The sequence below is a fragment of the Esox lucius genome, chromosome 14 (genome assembly GCF_011004845.1).
Source record: "Esox lucius isolate fEsoLuc1 chromosome 14, fEsoLuc1.pri, whole genome shotgun sequence".
NCBI lineage: Eukaryota > Metazoa > Chordata > Actinopteri > Esociformes > Esocidae > Esox > Esox lucius.
The window spans coordinates 5,711,052-5,733,734 of NC_047582.1; the positions used below are offsets into that span (position 1 = coordinate 5,711,052).

The 22,683-nt window shown below is 44.0% G+C and overlaps 1 protein-coding gene across 2 annotated transcripts in view; it reads right to left on the reverse strand.

Moving 5' to 3' along the window:
• Window positions 1-69: 69 nt before the first annotated feature.
• Window positions 70-22,683, reverse strand: part of sardh (sarcosine dehydrogenase) — a 69,814-nt gene continuing 47,200 nt past the window's right edge. For both annotated transcript variants that reach the window (XM_010877356.4, XM_010877357.5), the window contains exons 17-22: window positions 17,712-17,859; window positions 9,870-9,963; window positions 6,330-6,492; window positions 6,024-6,192; window positions 5,023-5,158; window positions 70-1,254 (exon numbers count right to left, since the gene is read on the reverse strand). In XM_010877356.4, the coding sequence (XP_010875658.2) occupies window positions 1,093-1,254; window positions 5,023-5,158; window positions 6,024-6,192; window positions 6,330-6,492; window positions 9,870-9,963; window positions 17,712-17,859 (872 nt within the window). In that variant the 3' untranslated portion in view covers window positions 70-1,092. The remainder of the gene's footprint in view (window positions 1,255-5,022; window positions 5,159-6,023; window positions 6,193-6,329; window positions 6,493-9,869; window positions 9,964-17,711; window positions 17,860-22,683) is intronic.

The following is a 22,683-nucleotide window of genomic DNA, read 5'->3' on the forward strand; positions in this document are numbered from 1 at the left end:
GGTGTTTATGGATTATAAATGTAAAAGAATCAATGAAATGTATTGATGAATTTACAGCCACAAAGTTAATCTGTTCTGTTTTTTCACAGTAATTATCTTTTATTCATTGCTGTTGACTGAGTATATTGGGTATCTGTTCTGACATTAGCATAGTGTACAAACACTAATTCCAACACAGGAATGGCTAGATTGAAGACAGGATATATCATGCCACAGCAGCACCAGAGACATGACCAAAACAAAATGTATATAGCTGTACAACAAATTAATTAATTTAAATTTTCAGTTTAAATAATTAAATCAAATATTTTTACAAAAATCTCTCCAACCCAAAATAAACATGACAGGGATCATTATACATCTTTGTTAATCATTTAACTTTAATCACAGAGGTGACTTACAGACAATGAGTTCCCAAGCTTGAAGCCTTGTCTCCTGTCAGAACAATATGATGGTCAGGTGTGACAAGACATGAGATGTTCATGTAGTTATATCCCATAAAAGGGATAGTTTGGCATTTTGGCACAAAATCCCTTTACCTACTTGCCCAGAGCTAGATAAGTGTTGATACCAATTTCACATCTCTGCGCCCCGTATGTAGGAAGTTGGAGGACATTTCACGAGCCAATACATATATTCTAGCTGTTCCCAAATACTTATTGTGCTACAGGTAGTTAGCAATTGCACAAACTTCAGGGTGACTTCCTTCAAAGTACACGTGGACACCTAAAATCAGACAATCTTTTAAAGTTATTTTCATGGAGAAAATCCACGCCTACGCCTTTAATATTGACCTAATAGCTACTATTCTCAAGCTAAGAGCCAGACAGACAGTAAACATGAAGCCTGCACATAGACCTGGGTACACAAAATACAATTCTTATTTGACATTTCTTATTCAGTTTGATTGGGTAGGCCTGTTGCAACTGAATCGCAAAGACTAGAAAAAAACGCAAACCCCAACGACTAAGAACAAACGTACAGTGTTTGAACCCAGGCCTGACTTCAATAGTGGTATTGGCTGGGGGAGATTAGGGACATTTAGCTACATGTAATATAGATCATTCAATCCCAATCCCACCTCTATATACATTACACGCTGGCTTGGCAAAAGTTGTGTTGCTCGTTGGGGTAGATGCCTTTCACACGGTTGTTGGAGGGGTCAAAGGGTGACTTAAGGTGGGCCTTGGCCTCGTAAACCACGCCCATCCTCTCCAGAGTGAACTTCCCACTCTTTATAAAGTCAGTACTCACCTGAGGGGGGAAGAGATAGAGATTCATGAAGGAGGGAGAGAAATAAATATAAAATACAAATAATTTAACCTGCAACCAGTGTCATGCCACAAAATACTTAAATATAATGCATTGCGTTGGAATTCTGTGGTGGAATAACTGTCAATGAAGTATGTTTGCTATGCGGGACTCAACTCATATGTGTTTGTACCGTATGTGTTCCATTTTTTCAACTGGTGCAATGCTTTTCATTGCACAACCAGCGGTACAACCGGAAGTGCATAAAACACAGGTTAGTTTAAAAACGGTTTCACATGTGAGTTGGCAAGATACATTTGATTATCTACTCAACATTCCAAGTACTCACAAATAAAATAACTATCTATGTCAAGCCAGAGAGCTAACTACAACTACATAAAAACTAACCACTATTCTACTATCTCAAAATATTCAGCACATCCACTTGTAGGTGAATTTCCAAATCACATTCAACTGACCAGGTATTGAACATTCTAAACATCCTGGTAGCAATCATCGTGCTCTGATCAACTAGGAAAGGAAGAGAAAGCTAATGCTCCCTTCAAAGTTGCAATCCATTCTATAGCCTGGCGAAGCACATGCGTACACTATGGCAAAAACGAGGACTATAGATCCACCAATAAAACCAAATTTGGATTTGGTGGACATCAGGAAGGGTTCAGCTTTCAGCCAATAATGGCTTTATTGTGAAATTGTTTGCATTCGGCAGAACAGGTGCACCACATTTCCAAATTGATGCACCAAATGTTGCATTTTGAATTCTAGATATCAATTCCAGTATATATTGGTCTTTTGGTACTATAGGAGTAGCTGTCACAGTAGCTGTCACAAATTCAGTCATACCAAAGCCAATGGGGCAAAATGGCAAACATTTTCAATGTGAGCAGTGGAACTTATGCACAGATTTACAAGATTATAGGTAACACAGAGTGAGTATGATAAGCTTCCAAAGTTGGCCACTTTAGAGGCTTCTTACAGCACCACCATGAGGCCGATTGGCATGACATTGCATGAGAGGTGTTAGCCCTTGGGCCTTTACGATCATGTGACTTTGGACCTTTTGGGATCATTTTAGTTTGCAGGAATTAGCAAAAAGGACCAAAATGCATCAAGAACATAATGAACCTGAACAAATTAAAAAGGGTTTCAAAAGTTCCACTTCTGAACTCCTAATTAAAGCTGCAAGCACTGTTTCTAGTGCCATTTCCCCATAATTAGCTCATTCTCTACTTAGCCCACTTTCCAAAACATCACAAATAAATTGTGAAAAGCTGCAATAGATTGTTTTATATGCATTTTTCTAAATGTCCAATGACATTCCATACTTCTACACAAACATTTGACTTCTTCAGAACAGTAGGTCAGATCCCACAAAACATTGAATGTTACATCAATGTGCCCACTTCTTTAAACACTATATTTTCCAGCAGTCTTGCTGACAACAGAAATGAAACATAACATTTAACAAAAGGTTAGAAACATTAATTTAATAAAAAGAAGTTGGAAACCATTTAAGCCAGGTCATTTATGTCTCAATGCCAAGAATATTCCAGCCCAATTAGGATTTTCATCGTCTTCCCTACCTTGCAGCACTGTGCCTCTGCTCTGTCCTGGCTAATTATAACTCTACAAATGAGCTAGGATGGAGGCAGGCCCAGCAGCAGCGAAAGTCCGATGACCTAGCATTAGACCCCAGCCCAGCCAAGCCCCCAGCTCTTTCCCTTCCATTCTCGCTCTTCCTCTCCCTCCCTCTTTTCCCTGCTCCCCGTATCTAATGCTGTTGAATGTGGTGGCAAAGCAGTGGGTCGAACGCGTGACTCCTTCATTCTAGGCTACATGAGAACTGTTGTGGATAGGATGCCATCCTCATTTGAAGAACGATAAGGACACTTGTCCTAATTGTCCTCTTTAGCAGTGTTTAGATTTTTACGGGTCAAGCAAACAACAGCAAGGCTCAGTATGTTACACCATGGACTTCATCTCAGAAAGATATTTTGGGTTGTGTTGTTGAATTTGATTGTATATTCCCCACAGACTTAAAGGGATGATTTAGACCATATATTGGCAATTGGGGGCGTTTGGAAATGCAAATAGCCCAGGTTGTGCATGAGCACACAGGCTAAGAACAAATGGTTATTGTCAATGAAGATCTCCGACCGGTACACATTAAACTGTCGTAGGATCATCTGACATCTGACAAACTTTCATTGAGTACGTGCATTAACGATTCCTTTCATACAGTGGAGAGTTGGGTCAAGGAGGTTCTGAGCCATGCGATGAGCTGCTTCTGACTCGGGCTGGTCCAGACTGCAGCATGGGTGGTGCGCGGCCAGAGCCTGTGTGAATGTGTGCACCAGCGAATGAGCGGTGTAAACCTGCACCAGAGCTGTGTTGATGCGTGCAGGTTGGTGTGTTTGTGTGTTGCGCTGGGGCTATGTGAATGTGTTCTGCACTCCGACACTCTAATCCGGCGCCACCACACTACACAGGGCTGATGTGATTGGAGGAGATGTACCTAATGATGAGTGACAAGGAAATAGATCCTCTGTGACAGCTGGGCACCTGAAGATGTGGTGTCTCACTCCTCAACACAGCCCTTTCAACCCGCAGTAACTGCAGCAGTACAGTAAACAAGGTAACGGTCATCCAGTTGATGGGGGTGGCACCGGGTGATACCCGCAAAGCTACAACAAATATCTTGTTAATGTCCGCAGTGATTGAAAATTGTAGCGCTACCTCACGTAGATAGACGAAGATGAGCACACTAATTGTAAATTGCTGAGGGTGAACACAAATGCATGGTAAATGGGCTTTGTATTGGGTTTGTATATGCAAATCTGCTCCATCACAAGAGGAGTAAAATAACAGCTACTTTAGATGATTGCCTTTACAGAGTTGAATCTCAAGAGCTTTACGCTGTGGAGTGAGTGTGTGCACACGTGCGTGCGCAGACTGAGGTGATGAAGCTAAAGACAAAAGATGACTCATGATTAATAATAGCAGAAAGAGAATTAGCTACAGATCCACACACACAAACACACACACACAGAGTGGGCTGTTAGAAGAGTCATAGCGTCCTGGCCAGAGGGAGTGTGGAGCCGCACTGAAGCGTTTTTTAAGAGCTGGAAACGAGCAGATTGTTTTCTTGCCTGCCAATTGTTCAAAGACCATGCAGGCGAGAACACCAATTATTATACAAATCCTCCCATACAAGAGTAAAAAAGCCTGTTAATATTCCTTCTACTTCTGGTGGTGAGTGAGACTACATCTGTTTGAGTAAACTCATAAAAAAGTAAACTTGTTTAGCAAGTATATGTGCAGGAGGGCTTCCATTAGCTGAAAAAAAAAGCTGGATAAATGATTGGCTGCCGGGCAAGTTGTCCGGAAGAAATAAATAATTATTACATTTCCAAAACTTCAAAACTGCTCGCAAAGTCCTCATAAGCAATTCTAGTTAAGTTTACCCTATCTGGGCAAAACTGACAAAGACTCCCTTGATTATTCCTATTTTCTGTGTGCCCGTGGAGGGGATTCTCTCTCTAAAACCGAATAATATCGGCCTCAAGATCGTGTCTGTGGGAGGAACACAACCAAGTTATGTGCATCGCAAGCTGGCCAAAGGAGATGCAGTTTTGATTTCCCAACAACAGCTGCTCACCTTGAGTAGGCCAAGATCCACCACAAACATTAGGTCACCCTGGATCAGAAAGTCTGGTAAATGACTTAAATGTTTACAAATACATTACTGACCACTCCCCCGTCAGGGTTTCGGATGTATCCATATCCAATCTGCTTGTCGATATAGAATCCATAGTCGGAGCGCCGCAGATGGCCTACAGGGATGCCGTTCCGGTAGATTGCCTCCAGACCGAACATCGGGACTTTCCTGTTATTAGGAACAACAGAAAAACAAAGGAAATTGTCAAGTTTAAGTTAGATCACACAGACCACCATAGAGCTTGCAGGCCTCAAATTAGCCACAAGGAGTCGCTGGAAGGCAACGAGACAAGGGAACCCTGTCCGACATCCTTCCCTTCCAACGATTTGCCTCGTCCCCTGCAGGATTCCAGTGATTACTGTAATGATAAAGTAAGTTCCTTAGAACGCTGAGCAATTCGGGAGCCCCCTACCATATTCAAGAGGTAAGCCAGTCAGAGTCTGTGAATCAACTTAGAAAGCAATAGCACGCGACCCAGGGGACGCGACCCCCCCTGCACATGCACCGCTACAGCATGGATTCAAATGCAACCCACAGCTTTTTCAGCAAAGATAAATATATTTCACTAAAACATAAAAAAACTATATTGCGTTGTTTAACGTCTGTCCACCTCCGGCGGAGTTCCTTCCTGTGAAATCACGGTTGTCTCAGTGAATCACTGGAAACATCACAAAATGCATTTGTCATTCATATTTAGTTCCACACAGCAGGAAAGACTGATAGGCATAATCTATAAAATCTGATTGTGATTTTCCTTTCTACGGAGGTGGTTAAAGCCATGGCCATTTCACCTTAAAAAGAAGAGGAACCGCTTTGAGTCATAAAAACATCCCTGCAAAAAAAAAAAAAAAAAAACTGGATGGAAAAAAGCTGGTAAAAACACTGGACATGTGCCAAGTTGGTGCAGTAAAGAAAATGTATGCAGTCACTACTGTACGTCGCTCTGGATGAGAGCTTCTACTAAATGACTAAAATGTCATCTAAATGTCATGCCCTGGAGGTAACAGTTGGCATGGTGACTGTGACCACTCACTCTTCGATGGTGAAACAGACGATGCGTCTGTGTAGTCCGTCTGCCTTCTGCTTCTCCAGAGAGGCCCGACCCAGGAAGGGAACCGTGCTCTTCAATTTACAGGTAAACGCTAATCCCGCCTCCAGAGGCGTGTCATCGGGGCGCAGGTCAGCGTGCCAGTGTCTGTAGCCTAGAGATGACGGGTGGGACAAGGGGAAGGGGCCATAAAATGTTAAAATATATCTGATATTAAATCAACCCTAACCTTAACCAAAACCCTAACTCAGGCCCAACCTTGACCACATGCCTAACCGTGACTGCCCTCACCTTTCTCTATGCTGAGGGAGTCGATGGCTCGGTATCCGGCATTGATGATGCCGTGCTTGGCGCCGGCAGCCATGACAGCCCGGTAGACTGGCAGACAGGAGTCCTTGGGGATGTGCAGCTCCCAGCCCAGCTCGCCCACAAAAGATAAGCGCATGGCTCGCACCTACAGGGGTGGGGAGAATTGGGCAAGCATGTCAATAAATTTATGAAGTAAACATGTTCCTAGGACCAGCGCTATGTGAAATGTGCGCAGGCGTTACTAAGCTGCTCTCAGTGCAAGCATCTGCTAAACGGCACGTATGAATGATGTGCTAATGATTGAAATGTGACATGACTTGGCTCCCGATGAAAGGTAATCGCTCTCACTTCCCAGCTATTTCATCAGACTTCTCTTTGTGTGGCAAGAACTCAAAGTAATAGAGACTTAATGGGATGAATAGAGGAATTGAGTGGGAGTTGTCCTTGGGAGCAGGCGGTCAGCTACGACTGGTCTTGTCGCTGTTTTGATGCATGGGATGGAGCAGGGACCTTTCTAATGAACGGGCCAGCAAATCCAGATGCTCTCCGTCCCTCTGCTTACCACCCACACACACACACACACACACACACACACATATCCTCAAGGACATGGTGGGTACGGTTGGGTGAGGGACATTCTAATGAAGAACACGTGTTGTCATCCCCACAGGGAGTGGCGAGGAAAGAGTTGAGAGAGAATCAGGAACAAAAGAAAGGGAAGGGAAAAAGTGCCAGTGGATGGGAATAGAAAAAAATGGGAATAGATTTGGTAAAGACAGAGACAGAGAGAGAACGAGCGACAAAGACAAAAAGAAGAAGGAGGGACAAGGGACAGAGACACTGAAAGAAGAGAGAAAGCGAGAAGGAGGGAGTGAACAGGGTGAGACAGAGAAGGACAGAGACAGAGAGAAGCTGAGGAGATGTGACAACTTTCAGCCAGGAGAGCTGAGGAGGCCTCAGAGGAGTCCTTGTCAGCCCGACCATCTGGCCGACATAAGCCTCACACAGGCCACATTCTCCCACCCCCCACACACAGCAGGAAACTCTGGGGATCCTTAGAGAACTAGGCCACGATCCTCCCATGTAAAAACAAAAACATGTGCATGCGTACGTAGAGGCACACACTGATACAGACACGCCCATACAACCTGGCAAACTGTAAACCTGTGTAACAAATGATTTGGGGCAAGGAGGTAAAGGCACCCGCAAAATAAGAATGGGATTTTTAGCACAGCACTGAGACAATGAGACCTATTGAGGACTAGGATGAGGCATTGGTAAAGGCAGGCAGAAGCCAAAAACAAGGAGGATCTGCCGGAAAATATTACGTAATTTGGCTAAATCAAAAACACAATATATTAGCAACGCAGAGCCACAGGCTTAGTTGGAAATAGAGCAATGCCACTCGGCTCGAGACTGGCCTCATCCATTTAGTCTCTGGTAATTCATGTTAATAAAATAACCCAGATTAATTACAGCTAGCGAATTCAAACTTGCAGTTTTGAATAACATTTACCAATGTAAACGTTATTTTTCAAAGATCTGGTTAAACGGCCATGGTCCTCAGTCGGAAAAGGGTGGCTTGCTCACTTCAGGATGGTGGAGAGTGCCTGCCTCAAGTGGAGGAGTTTAAGTATCTAGGGGTCCTGTTCACGAGTGAGGGAAGGATGGAACGGGAGATTGACAGACGGATCGGTGCAGCTTCTGCAGTAATGCAGTCGATGTATCGGTCTGTCGTGGTGAAGAAAGAGCTGAGCCGCAAGGCGAAGCTCTCGATTTACCGGTCAATCTACGTTCCTACTCTCACCTACGGTCATGAGCTTTGGGTCATGACCGAAAGGACAAGATCCCGGATACAGGCGGCCGAAATGAGCTTTCTCCGATCCCTTAGAGATAGGGTGAGAAGCTCGGTCACCCGGGAGGAGCTCAGAGTAGAGCCGCTGCTCCTCCACATCGAGAGGGGTCAGCTGAGGTGGCTTGGGCATCTGTTTCGGACCCGTCCCACCGGGAGGAGACGCCGGGGAAGACCTAGGACACGCTGGAGGGACTATGTCTCCCAGCTGGCCTGGGAACGCCTCGGTGAGAGGGAAGTCTGGGCATCTCTGCTTAGACTGCTGCCCCCGCGACCCGGCCCCGGATAAGCGGAAGAAGATGGATGGATGGATGGTTAAACGGCAATCTCTGAAAAATTCTTTGCAGTATTACCAACAGCAGACACCAACATTTCCTTAGTGTAGACACTATCGTCAGCAAATGTCAAAATGGCTTCTGACAACAATACACTACAATACATGGCACAACACACCATGTATACACTCATCTAACTGGCAAAAAACAAAAGCAAGGTTTTTTCACGCTTTGTTGATTTGAAGAAAGCTTCTGACTAAATTTTGCATGAGGGCCTGCTGTACAAATTAATGACAAGTGGCAAGGGAACGACGACATCCGATAAATTTTACACACAGTGTGTCAGTTAAAATGGCCAACATTTTGAAATTTAAGCACCACTGTTCGCATAATTGATATCAATAAATTGTCAAGGGCACTAGAATAGTCTCCAGAAACCCGTATCACCATACTGAACCGAACTCCTATCAAATGTTCACTGTTTGCAGATTATACTGTGCTTCTGTCCCCAATCAGAGGGGCGCCACAACAGCACCTACAACCCTGTTCCTAGAGATCTACCCTGCAGTAGGTTTTCTGCAGTACGGTAGCTCTCCAGGAACCAGGTTGTACAGATTTATAGATGTTCTGCATACATTCTGTCAGACCTGAGATCTGATAGTGGAATATAAAGCAGCATTTATTTTTATTTTTTTTAAGTCCAGGCGCCATGACCAAACATCACAGTTCCTCAAGAGATAATCTCAGCTTAAACTTCAACACCCTAGTTATAGTAACTATAAATAGTCTACACCCCCTTGAACATTTTAGTGCCTCAGTGTTATGAATTCCAATTAAACCTTTGTTATTAAGAAAATAAATGTAAATAAAATTACTGGAACCCTTCATTAGCTCAGACGCAACCAATCATCTTCAAAATCAAGAACGTGCCATGACACTGACATTCAAATTTAATAATTCATTTTCATTGTACCTGACAGCACTGTTTGAAGCACAGTCATTTGTACCATACTGAATTATACATCTAATGGGGGCAAAGATGTGTGTGTGTATGTATGAACGATGTACAGTTTAGTATAATTTCAGTTGATAGTTGTCAATGTTGGCCAAAATGTGTCCCTGTTTTCTGTGTACCATGTCAGCTATTTATTATATGGTATGGAATAAAAAATATAATAATATATATATCTAATAATAATAAAATAGTTTGCTATCCATTTAAATCTATCTACATGAATCTTTGAAACATATCTTAACATGCTTAAAATGTCACAATAAATGTTTAAGTAAGGGCAGAAATTAGTAAAACTAAAAGACTGACGTAACCAGCCAGGTTGGCAAACAGAAAGAAATGCAGGCAGACGGGCAAGAAGACAGACTACCAGCTCCTGTTACCTTGTGTCCGGCAGCACTACAGACTTTGTGTGTTGAGAAGGGGAAGGCTCCGTTACTCAGGTCAGTTTCCAGAATCTCCTGAAGCACCTCTCGACTGTGGACAGACAGATATAACCCTCCGTCAGCCAAACAGCTGTCAATCAACCAGCATCATCTGTCAATTAGAACCTGCTTAAGCCAGAATTGGCCAACACGAACAACGGCAAATGGACAGTAAATCCGTCAATCACCATTAACATCAGCCGGTTGAACCTAGAAGTCAACCTGACAATGTCAGACAGGCCTAAATATTAAAGCTAACACTGATGTCTCAAGTTGTATTCTGATGTTAATTTAACTGGATGCGACTCCATAACATCCTTGTAAAGAGTTTTCCCGAGGTGATGAAGAGAGCACTCATTCAAAGTGGCACAAGAGACACTCACGATTGTGTAGACGGAAAAAACAAAAACCGGTAAAACGTCAGCATGAATATTTCACGTCTGGTGTTTAGGTTTGGCCGGTTGGGTTGTCTGTCTGACTGCTTCTAGAAGGGCCAGTAAACACCCAGTGGTAGACACTGTACTCCATTTGGCATCGTCAACATAATACATTTTAATTCAAACTGGTGTACATACCATGATTTCCCATTGTGGCCTTCTTTCTTTATTGTTCTTCTTGATTTTGTTTTTAAACTTTTGATAATTTGTGTATGTGGAACATTCCACTGCCTCGCTAAAGCTAGTAAGTTGAGCATTCCGTATTGCCCTGCTGGTTAATCTGCGTACACCGCCCATACACTTTCATTTCCCTCCAGGTGTCAGGGACGGTTGTGGCTGTGGTTTCTGGAGACAGCCTTGTAGCCTTGTCCCCAATGTGTTAATGCTCCAACAGTAAAAATAATTACAAAAAACAAACTACTACAAAAACCTCACTACAAAAAGATAGCTGACATGTTAACTTCAGCATTTTATTAACATCTAGGTTTACTAAAATCTAATATTTAAAATGATCTAAATTTATGCACTTTTTTACTGTCACAACTTACGTTATTTTAAATGTATTCAATATGTCTATTATTTATGTAACTACAAATAATATACTAAGAAATTTGACATTAATTACATGCAATGTGCATATACATTTTCCAATTTAGATAAGACATTTCAGTGTAAAACTTTTTTTTTTTGGGGTCAGCATGCCAAACATGACAATGGTGTGACAGTCACCAAAATGAGTTACCCTGACAGCACAAACAGGAGCACAGCTAGGATACCAATGACAATAAAAAAAAAAAAACTGTCAATGGAATCTGCTGCTTCTGTTAAGAAATATTGGGCCAAAACAGGCCAGACGATGAGCTCATAGGCAACAATTCCTTCCCTGTCATTCCTTCTCTCCAATATGCCTCCTCTGCCCTCCGGCATAATAAGCGTCCGCCATATTGTCCTAACCTGTCAAGCATTTTGAAAAGGGGAGGTCATTGAGGGGACAGCATTCTCAGCAAATGTCTGGGCTTCCTCATTAACCAAGCTGCGTAGGAGTCATTATCACCAGGCATGGGGCAACTCATCCTCTCAAAACACACACACATTCACAACGCTTTATCTGAATCCGCAAAGTAGATTCAAGCATTACAGACGGTTCAAAATCATAAACTACACTATCTTCTCCGCACAGCCAGGCTGCCTGTGACGTGGAGCAGTACCTCGCTAGCCTATTAGCTTTTGTCATGGAATCTGAAGAACAAGGACGATTAGGTGAGGAAGATAACATCACGTGTGGTGTGTGTTTTATGCATTGCCACTTAATCACCGCTTAATTTCCATCAGGAAACATGGTCTTCCCAATTGCTAGCAACATCACTTTTATGGCCTAGAATAGCTGTGTTTTGTGACAAGAGTATACACTCATTATTAAGTTGAGACGCGCATATTGGGCAAAATGAATATAGCATGTTATCAGAAAATACTGGCAGACAATTTGCTTTCTTCTGCACGAAAGCTGTGCATGGGACAGTCTTGGACTTTCCAGCACAACAATGACCCTAAGCACAGAACCAAGTTGACCCTCCAGTGTTTACAGCAGAAAAAGGTGAAGGTTCTGGAGTGGCCATCACAGTCTCCTGACCTTGATATCATCAAGCCACTCTGGGGAGATCTCAAACGTGCAGTTCATGCAAAACGATTAAAGACTTCGCATGACCTGGAGGCATTTTGCCAAGACGAATAAACTGTATTAAGACCTAAGGGTGTGCAGACTTTTGAACAGGGACCAGTTAAGTTTTTTCTTTGTTCCCATGTTTTGTTTTATGATTGGGCCATTCTGTAATGACCTACAGTTTAATGTGAATCCCATAAGAAACAAAAGCTGTTTTGCCTGCTCACTCATGTTTGTTTGTTTTTTTAAACAAATGGTACATATGTAACCAATTCTCCAAGGGTATGCAAACTTTAGCACAACTGTAGGTTAGGGTTAGTATAAAGTGTAGTGTGAGGCATTAGGGGTTATTTTCAGATTTAAAGTTAGTTATTTGGGTTTAGGTAATTATCGGTAAAGATAAGAAAATTCGAAATGGTACTACATTTTCAGTCATAACGATACAATGCGCCACAGAGCAACGGAAGTCAACTGAACAGAATCCTTGTGAGGTGCCGAGAGGGAGATTCGGCAAATGGAGGTGGCCGCTTCTCCACATATTCCCAAAATATGTGTATGGCTCCACTGCTACATGTTCAAAGATATACCCGTACAAACACAGTTGGAATCTGTGGAGGCAGAATGATACAAATATAGTTTGTGCTGGCTGAAGGTAGGTGTCAGGCTATTTCCAAGGCATGAGGATTTGTGACGGGTTACTGTGGAAGGGATTCGGTTGTATGTGCATGTGGGAGTGATATTGATTTGTGTGCGTGCGTGCGTGTGTGCGTGGAACAACAGCAAGCTCCTGATATTTGATGAACAGCCTCTATCCATTCTTTCCATCTGATACATTATGCTCATTGAACTGTAGAGGCCAGCATGCAGTCTAATTATAAACAGTGTGTGTGTGTGTGTGTGTGTGAGTGTGAGTGTGAGAGAGAGAGACAGAGAGAGAGCATTGTTACACAGTGTAGGCAGTGGAACAGCCAATTAGTTGCTCAGACTACCCATTTACTGAGGCAGTTAGCTCAGGATCACAGATCTGCTGTAATGAAATCACTTCTTTCCAAGTGCGCCTTGCTCCTGGGGTAGATTCCGCAGGCACATGAATACACCCATACACACACAAAGGCAGCAACCCAATTGCATAGATGTACATGCACACAGGCATGCAGACAGACACACAGACTAACAAACGGAGACAAGGCGCGCAAACAGCTGGCTGTCTAACCAAACTCCTAATTTGTGTCTCTGCAACACTCCGATTGCAATGTTACGTGGCAATAATTTAGCGTGCCTACATCTAGATTACACTGATTACAATAGTCAAACTATTTTTACAGAAGCATTTTGCTCCAAATCTGTATATGTGATCTAGAAAGTGTGACAGAGAGCCGACGCTGACTGTCAAGATGGGGCCCTTAAGACTGTGGGCCCCGTCTGCACATCACTATACTGAGATACAGGCAGGCTCCAGAGAAATAACCAGCAGCTGTTTTCTCTGTCACATTAACTCCTTCTCTCTCTCCTCTCGCACATTAACCCTGTGTATGTAATGTATTTTCCTCTCAGTTCTTCTCTCTTTAAACCAGCCTATCTCTGTCTCTCCACGTCCCTTGGTCTCTCCCTCTGGTCCTCTATTTCTCACTGCTCCCTTTATTCTCCCTTCCTTTCCATCGGTGAGTCCCCCTAGGTTGGTCTCCATTGGTTGGTCTCCATCGGTGAGTCCCCCTAGGTTGGTCTCCATCGGTGGGTCCCCCTAGGTTGGTCTCCATCGGTGGGTCCCCCTAGGTTGGTCTCCATCGATGAGTCCCCCTAGGTTGGTCTCCATCGGTGGGTCCCCCTAGGTTGGTCTCCATCGGTGGGTCCCCCTAGGTTGGTCTCCATCGGTGAGTCCCCCTAGGTTGGTCTCCATTGTTCTTTTTCTCTCTATCCTCACACATTAACAGAGTGACTAATGCAGCCTCTTTCCAATATCCTCCTTTTTGCTAGTGAGAAACTCTGCCGCAGGGACTAATTTGAGTTGCAAATGTGTGGTGACAACATTTCATTCATATTTCAGGGGGAATTGAGAAGAGGAAGGGAGAGGGAAAACTGAGCAGGACTGTAGACTAGGGGACATCCATCTACTTTCTCCTAGCTGAAGTTAATTACTCTGTGCAGACAGAGGCTGAGAACGAGGGTAGGACAGAGAAAGCCATGACGAAAAGGCCCCCAGCAGGTTCACAGTCAATTCCTTTGTAACCAGAAAAGCTGACAAGTATTGGGGCCTGGACTAGGTGGCTGTCTTTGCCCGACTGGATCGTGGACACGTTTAGGCCCTCAGGCAATCGCAGTCTTCTAATCTTCCAACTGGCTCATTCATACCCTTTCCAGTCTAACAATTCCCCAGGTAATTTGCTGTGTTCTCAGTTAACTACATAATATAAGGATTGTAGGTGTGCTGAAATATTAATATTTGAGTCCCTCAGAAACTGTGTATTCAAATGAACAGAATGAGTAGGAAATCGTTTTCAATATGCCTGTAACCCACAGCACGCATACCATGTGACTGTGTGATTGCTGGATGTATTGGTGGCGCTGCGGACTAAGAAGAACTGAGATCCTTGTCTCAAACTGCAGACATGCAACATGCAGGGTCTTCGTTAACCTGGGTAATTTTACGGTTCCGTAAATATTTGGCGAATCATGTACGTTTTTTTTAACAACTGCTTGATAAGCTACTGCACCTACATTTGTGAACACGCGCACGCACACACACGCTAATCTCCGAGGGTGGTTTTTCTTTACAGCTTCAACTCATATGAAACTCTAGGGTTGATTACATTTCTGCAGAGCAGGACAGAAAACAAAGTTGCAATTCAAATTCAAGTGATTGCATAAGTTTGATTATCAGAGGCTCCTCAGCTCCATGGCTCCAAGTCAGACCACGAAGACGTTGCTACCGTTCAGTGTTTTACTCTAACTCCATCGCTGAAGTGCTGTATGACTCATCCCATTACAGGGGTTGCTGTCAGTGACCTTCTGAAAAAGAGATTCACGTCACACAGGGAGGCTCATTCCTGGGTGCAGATCGTTGATGCGTCACGGGGCACTCCTACTGAGCTTGGAGTCACAGACCTTCTCAGAAAGAGATAGAGGTCACAGAGTAAAGCCATTGGCCTGCCTTTCTATGCTGAATGGGGAAATGAAAAGAATGGGATGAGAGAGAGACAGACACAGAGGTAACTTAAAAGCTCTTTCCATTGGCTGTGTCTACATGGACAGTTCCTTTGAATGGCAGTAGTACAGTGAGGGAAAATAATATTTGATCCCCTGCTGATTTTGTACGTTTACCCACTGACAAAGAAATTATCAGTCTATAATTTTAATGGTAGGTTTATTTGAACAGTGAGAGACAGAATAACAACAAAAAAGTCCAAAAAAACACATTATAAATTGTTATAAATGTTATAAATTGATTTGCATTTAAATAAGTGAAATACGTATTTGATCCCCTTTCAATCAGAAAGATTTCTGGATCCCAGGTGTCTTTTATACAGGTAACGAGTTGAGATTAGGAGCACACACTTAAAGGGAGCGCTCCTAATCTCAACTTGTTACCTGTATAAAAGACACCTGTCCACAAAAGCAATCAATCAATCAGATTCCAAACTCTCCACCATGGCCATGACCACAGAGCTGTCCAAGGATGTCAGGGACAAGATTGCAGACCTACACAAGGCTGGAATGGGCTACAAGACCATCGCCAAGCAGCTTGGTGAGAAGATGACAACAGTGGTGCGATTACTCGCAAATGGAAGAAACACAAAAGAACTGTCAATCTCCCTCGGTCTGGGGCCCCATGCAAGATCTCACCTCACGGAGTTGTAATGATCATTATTACGGTGAGGAATCAGCCCAGAACTACATGGGAGGATCTTGTCAATGATCTCACGGCAGCTGGGACCATAGTCACCAAGTAAACAATAGGTAATACACTACGCCGTGAAGGACTGAAATCCTGCAGCGCCCACAAAGTCCCCCTGCTCAAGAAAGCACATGTACAGGCCCGTCTGAAGTTTGCCAATGAACATCTGAATGATTCAGAGAAGAACTGGGTGAAAGTGTTGTGGTCAGATGAGACCAAAATCAAGCTCTTTGGCATCAACTCAACTCGCCATGTTTGGAGGAGTAATGCTGCCTATGACCCCAAGAACACCATCCCCACCATCAAACATGGAGGTGGAAACATTATGCTTTGGGGGTGTTTTTCTGCTAAGGGGACATGACAACTTCACTGCATCAAAGGGACAATGGACGGGGCCATGTACCGTCAAATCTTCCCTCAGCCAGGGCATTGAAAATGGGTCGTGAATAGGTATTCCAGCATGACAATGACTCAAAACACATGGCCAAGGCAACAAAGGAGTGGCTCAAGAAGAAGCACATTAAGGTCACAAAATCCCTCCTGAGATTTGTGCAAACTTGGTGGCCAACTACAAGAAACCTCTGACCTCTGTAATTGCCAACAAGGGTTTTGCCACCAAGTACTAAGTATTTTTTTGCAGAGGGGTTGAATACTTATTTCACTCATTAAAATGCATATCAATTTATTACATTTTTGACATGCCTTTTTCTGGACCTTTTTGTTGTTATTCTGTCTCTTACTCTTCAAATAAACCTACCATTAAAATTATAGACTGATCAGTTCTTTGTCAGTGGGCAAAAGTACAAAATATTTTTTTCCTGGCGCATAGCAACTCACACCTACCCCCCCCCCCCCCCCCCCCCCCAGGTGATACCTGGTGAACTCCTCTGCAGTCTCCTCTTTCTCCTGATTCACAGCTCCCTGTCATGGTTAACATCACCCACCACCTTTAACCTCAATTTATCAAGCTGCTTTTCCAGTTCACAAGGCAGATGGGAGCGAGGGAAGCGTGTGTGAGAAAAATGGAGAGAGAGACGGGTTGGTGTGGAGAGGGCGAGGGAGAGAAAAGATGGGGGAAATAGTGAGATGCGCATCAGAGGCGAGCTGGAATGTCTGAGGAGAGGTGAGGCTGAAGGCCCTCGTGCTCAGGATGGGAGACATGCAGACAGACATTATCACATCACGCATCAACCAAGACAATGAGACACACGGCGAGGAACAGAGCGTGATAGAGAGAGAGAGACTGAATGAAAAAGACTGACTGACAGACAGTAAGAGACTGTGTACACTCTCAGCTTCCAGTCCGGTACATTTGACCCCATCTGCGTGACCAGAATCAAGGAGACACAAGGGACCATGTCGTTCTGTTGCCAGGACACATTGTACCGCAGGTGTCACCTCAGGGTTTAGGGACAGTCTCAGGGACACTCAACCAGAGGCGACAACCAAAAATGTTTGGAGCGGGAAGGGACAGCCAAATATATATGCTGTATTTTTGTTCCAAGAACCTGAAGGGACGGCACATCACCCTGCTGAGGGCACTGAAGAGGACATGTCATTGAACTCATGAGAGTGTTCAGAGGGAGTTAATCTCATCGTTAGGGCCGTCCAGAACCTCCGTTCCTGCAGCCACCATTAGGGGGCCTCACCCCTTGGGACCCTGGGTGGTTATTGGGCAGAGTCAGTGAGGGGCTGAGACTCACCTCTTGGGACCCTGGGTGGTTATTGGGCAGTGTCAGTGAGGTGCTGAGACTCACCTCTTGGGACCCTGGGTGGTTATTGGGCAGAGTCAGTGAGGGGCTGAGACTCACCTTTTGGGACCCTGAATGCTGATCATGCCCATGTCTTCAGAGTGGTCCGTCAGCTGGCAGTTGAAACTCTCATCCTGCAGAACCGTCCGGATGTGGTTCCAGTTGTGTTCAGCCACACCGCCACCAATGGCCAAGTAGTACGCATCACCTGGAAGACAGAGATGATGGGAAATATATACAGTTATAGAGCTATAGAAATACAGTATATCACAAAAGTGAGTACACCCCTCACATGTTTGTATTTGATTATAGTATTTGATTATATATTTTCATGTGACAGCACTGAGGAAATGACACTTTGCTACATTGCAAAGTAGTGAGTGTACAGCTTATATAACAGTGTACATTTGCTGTCCCCTCAATAACACAACATACAGTCATTAATGTCTAAACCGCTGGCAACAAAAGTGAGTACACCCCTAAGTGAAAATGTCCCAAATTGTCAAATATCTTGTGTGGCCATCATTTTTTTCCAGCACTGCCTTAACCCTCTTGGGCATGGAGTTCACCAGAGCTTCACAGGTTGCCACTGGAGTCCTCTTCCACTCCAACATGATGACATCACGGAGCTGGTGGACATTAGAGACATTGCGTTCCTCCACCTTCCGTTTGTGGATGCCCCACAGATGCTCAATAGGGTTTAGGTCTGGAGACATGCTTGGCCAGTCCATCACCTTTACCCTCAGCTTCTTTAGCAAGGCAGTGATCGTCTTGGAGGTGTGTTTGGGGTCGTTATCATGTTGGAATACTGCCCTGCGGCCCAGTCTCCGAAGGGAGGGGATCTTGCTCTGCTTCAGTATGTCACAGTACATGTTGGCATTCATGGTTCCCTCAATGAACAGTAGCTCCCCAGTGCCGGCAGTACTCAGGCAGCCCCAGACCATGACACTCCCACCACCATGCTTGATTGTAGGCAAGACACACTTTGTACTCCATCTGAACCACAGAAGTTTATCTTGGTCTCATCAGACCACAGGGCACGGTTCCAGTAATCCACGTCATTAGTCTGCTTATCTTCAGCAAACTGTTTGCGGGCTTTCTTGTGTATCATCTTTAGAAGAGGCTTCCTTCTGGGACGACAGCCATGCAGACCAATTTGATGCAGTGTGCCGCGTATGGTCTGAGCACTGACAGGCTGACCCCCCACCCCTTCAACCTTGGCAGCAATGCTGGCAGCACTCATACATCTATTTCCCAAAGACAACCTCTGGATATGACACTGAGCATGTGCACTCAACTTCTTTGGTCGACCATGGCAAGGCCTGTTCTGAGTGTAACCTGCCCTGTTTAACCGCTGTATGGTCTTTGCCACCGTGCTGCAGCTCAGTTTCAGGGTCTTGGCAATCTTCTTATAGCCTAGGCCATCTTTATGTAGAGTAACAATTCTTTTTTTCAGATCCTCAGAGAGTTCTTTGGCATGAGGTGCCATGTTGAACTTCCAGTGACCAGTATGAGGGAGTGAGAGAGCGATGACACCAAATTTAACGCACCTGCTCCCCATTCACACCTGAGACCTTGTAATACTAACGAGACACATGACACCGGGGAGGGAAAATGGCTAATTGGCCCCAATTTGGAAATTTTCACTTAGGGGTGTACCTTTTGTTGCCAGCAGTTTAGACATTAATGGCTGTGTGTTGAGTTATTTTGAGGGGACAGCAAATGTACACTGTTATACAAGCTGTACACTCACTACTTAACATTGTAGCAAAGTGTAATTTCTTCAGTGTTGTCACATGAAAAGATATAATCAAATATTTGCAAAAATGTGAGGGGTGTACTCACTTTTGTGAGATACTGTATATATACACTCACACAATCCAATGGAAGGGATTATTGTAGCCAGGTGTCTGAATACCTTGTTGGCCCAAATCAAGTCTGATTATTAAACCTTAGCCAATTTAGTAATTTTGTCTCAGAGGTGTTCAACCCTCACCTCAGAGACCACCAGCTGTTCCATGTATTCAATTATATTCCAGAGCTAGACACCTGATTAGACTTGTCAGCTAATCATCAGGTGTGCTGGTTCAGGCCCAAGAAAACAGAGAAACGCCTGGGTTGCCGGAGGTGAGGGTTGAAGACCTCTTTTGCCATTAGATAGAAGTTGTCAGCACACAGGTTCCAAAGTCCACATCATGTCGGGATCAAAACAAACTCCTGAACACCTCCGGAAAACTGTTGTCGATTCATATCAGCCAGGAAAACTATTTCTACGTCTCTAAAGCAAGACAAAACCATTGAGAAAGTCTACATCAGAATAGTTGACTCAAAGTCCAGACTTTAACTTTATATCTTTCTGATTAGGCAATGTAAAAACAAACCAAGAAAAGCTCCTCAGAATTGAAATTTCAAGAGAATATTTCATACATTAAACATAAAAGCATAGAAGACATACACAGAGGGACAGGCAGACAGACAAAAGGCCAGACAGGCACTTTACTGAACTACACACACACACACACTTCCTGTCTCAGTTCGCTTATTTTTCTGCCTTAGCTGCACTCAGTTACTGTAGCATAACAACCGTTTTAATATTTCAGGACAGAGAGTTAGAGGCTTGAGCTCTGTCGACTGACAGTTCAGACACACACACACACGCACATGCATGCGCATACTCACACGTCCCCCCAACATCTTCCACATTACAGAAAGAAACTAAAAAATCAATGCCCTCCAAACATCCCTTCAGAGATGTTCAGATTTCCATTTGTTTTCTTTTGACTCTTATTTAAGTTGACTGGAGAACAAGCAGCTTGTTTACAAAGCAGTGAATAACATTCCGGACCATTTTGCACTGATAATACTTCCCTGCGTTGCATTTTCTGTGTTCATAATACTAGCGGAATAAGATTAGGCAAGGTAGCAAAACTTCAAGGTAGCAAAAAAAAAGCCTGTACTCATCGATTCCAGGTGAGAAAAAAAATCCATCAAATATATTCCACGCGTCATTCTGATCACACCCCAAGCATTCTTACAAACATGACTTAGCGGTGCACTTCAAGGTACTCTGACTAGAGGCAACGTACTGAGTTCAACCCTGAAAATAGTCTGAGGAAAAGTTTCAGGTCACTAATGTGGATGAGCTTATAATGACTGATTTGTCCTTCAGTAGATTTTTACATAGTCCTCTGAGAATTGCTTTACACCTTCTCATGTCCTTGCCTTATGTATTGAATGCAGCCTTTTCCATATTTGAACTAACTAAGCCTTATGCTATGTCCATTTAGCTTCGCTTGAGTAAATACACAGTATAACACCAAGTCAATTAAACTTATATCAATCTGTCTAGTTCGGAAGCATGTCAACTGTTTTGATCCAAATGAAAGTGACAACAGGTGCACTGGAGAGGCAACAGCAAGACAACCCCCACAAAGGGAATGGTTGTGCATTTGAGACAATTGCTCTCTGCTTATCCTTCCTGACTGATTCTTCTCTAGTTTTGCATTTTGTGTCCTTGTCACTACTAGTAGCATGAGGCGGTACCGGCAGCTCATTAAGTTTGCACAGGTAGTCCAGTTCCTTCAGGATGGCACATCCATATATACCTTCGCAAGAAGGTTTGCTGTGTGTCCCAGTACAGTCTGAAGAGCATGCAGATACCAGGAGACGGGCCTTTACACGAGGAGAAGAAGGGCATCAATCCACCAGCAGGACCGGTATCTGCTCCTTTGTGCAAGGAGGAACAGGAGGAGCACTGCCAGAGCCCTAAAAAATGGAAGCTACAAGTGTGCTGGTGTGGTGACCAAACTGTCAGAAACAGACTCCATGAAGGTGGCATGAGAGCCTGACGTTATCTAGTAGGACATGTGCTCACAGCCCAGCACTGTGCAGCTCGATTGGCATTCGCCAGAGAACACCAGAATTGGGAGGTCCGCCATTGGCGCCCTGTTTGCTTCACAGATTAGAGCAGGTTCACAATGAGCAATGTGACAGATGGGAAAGAGTCTGGGAATGCCATGGTGAACGTTATGCTGCCTGCAACATTATCCAGCATGACTGGTTTGGCGGTGGGTCAGTGATGGTTTGGAGAGGCATATCCTTAGAGGGTCGCACAGACTTCCATGTGCTAGCCAATGGTACCCTGACAGCTGTTAGGTATCGGGATGAAATCCTCAGACCCATCATCAGACCTTAAACTGGTGCAGTGGGCCCTGGATTCCTCCAGGTGCAGGACAATGCCAGGCCTCATGTGGCCAGAGTGTGTAGGCAGTTCCAGGATGAAAGCATTGATGCCATTGACTGGCCCTTACGTTCCCCAAACCTGAATCCAATCAAGAACCTCTGGGATGTTATGTATCAGGGCATCTGACGCCACAAAGCAGAGCCACAGACTGTCCAAGGGCTCACTGATGCCTTGATCCAGGTCTGGGAGGAAATCCCCCAGGACACCACCTGCCGTCTCCAGACGTTGTTGGGAGTGCATACAGGCACGTGGGGGTCATACATACTACTGAGTCACATTATGAGTTGCCGTGATGAAATTCCTGCAAGTTGGAACAACTTGTGATTTAAATTGTTTACTTTGATTTTGAATCCACCCGAGTCAGTTGGTGATTTTGGTTTCCATTGACTGTTGTTACGTCATTTGGTTTTCAACAAATAACACCATGAACAGCAATTTTGATCTTTAATATATTTCCTTCATTGAGACCCGATTTTTACATGTTTCCTTAATTTTTTTGAGCAGTGTAGTATAGGCATTCTGGGTCGCTGTTGCTAACAGTTTAGTTTCCTCCAATGACTGTGGGTGCAGATATAAGATTTGAAAGGAAAAGCTTTTAGTGAGGAAAATAATAGTTAAATTCTGTCTTTACTGGCAGAGGGATACAGTGAGCGTCGGGTTGCTTCCATCCTAATAATTTCAAAGATGGCAGTTCATAAGAACAAGGTCAAGCAACAGACATTGGGGACAACAAAGCTACAGACTGGCAGAGGGCGAAAACGACTGTTCACTGACCGAGATGACCGTCAA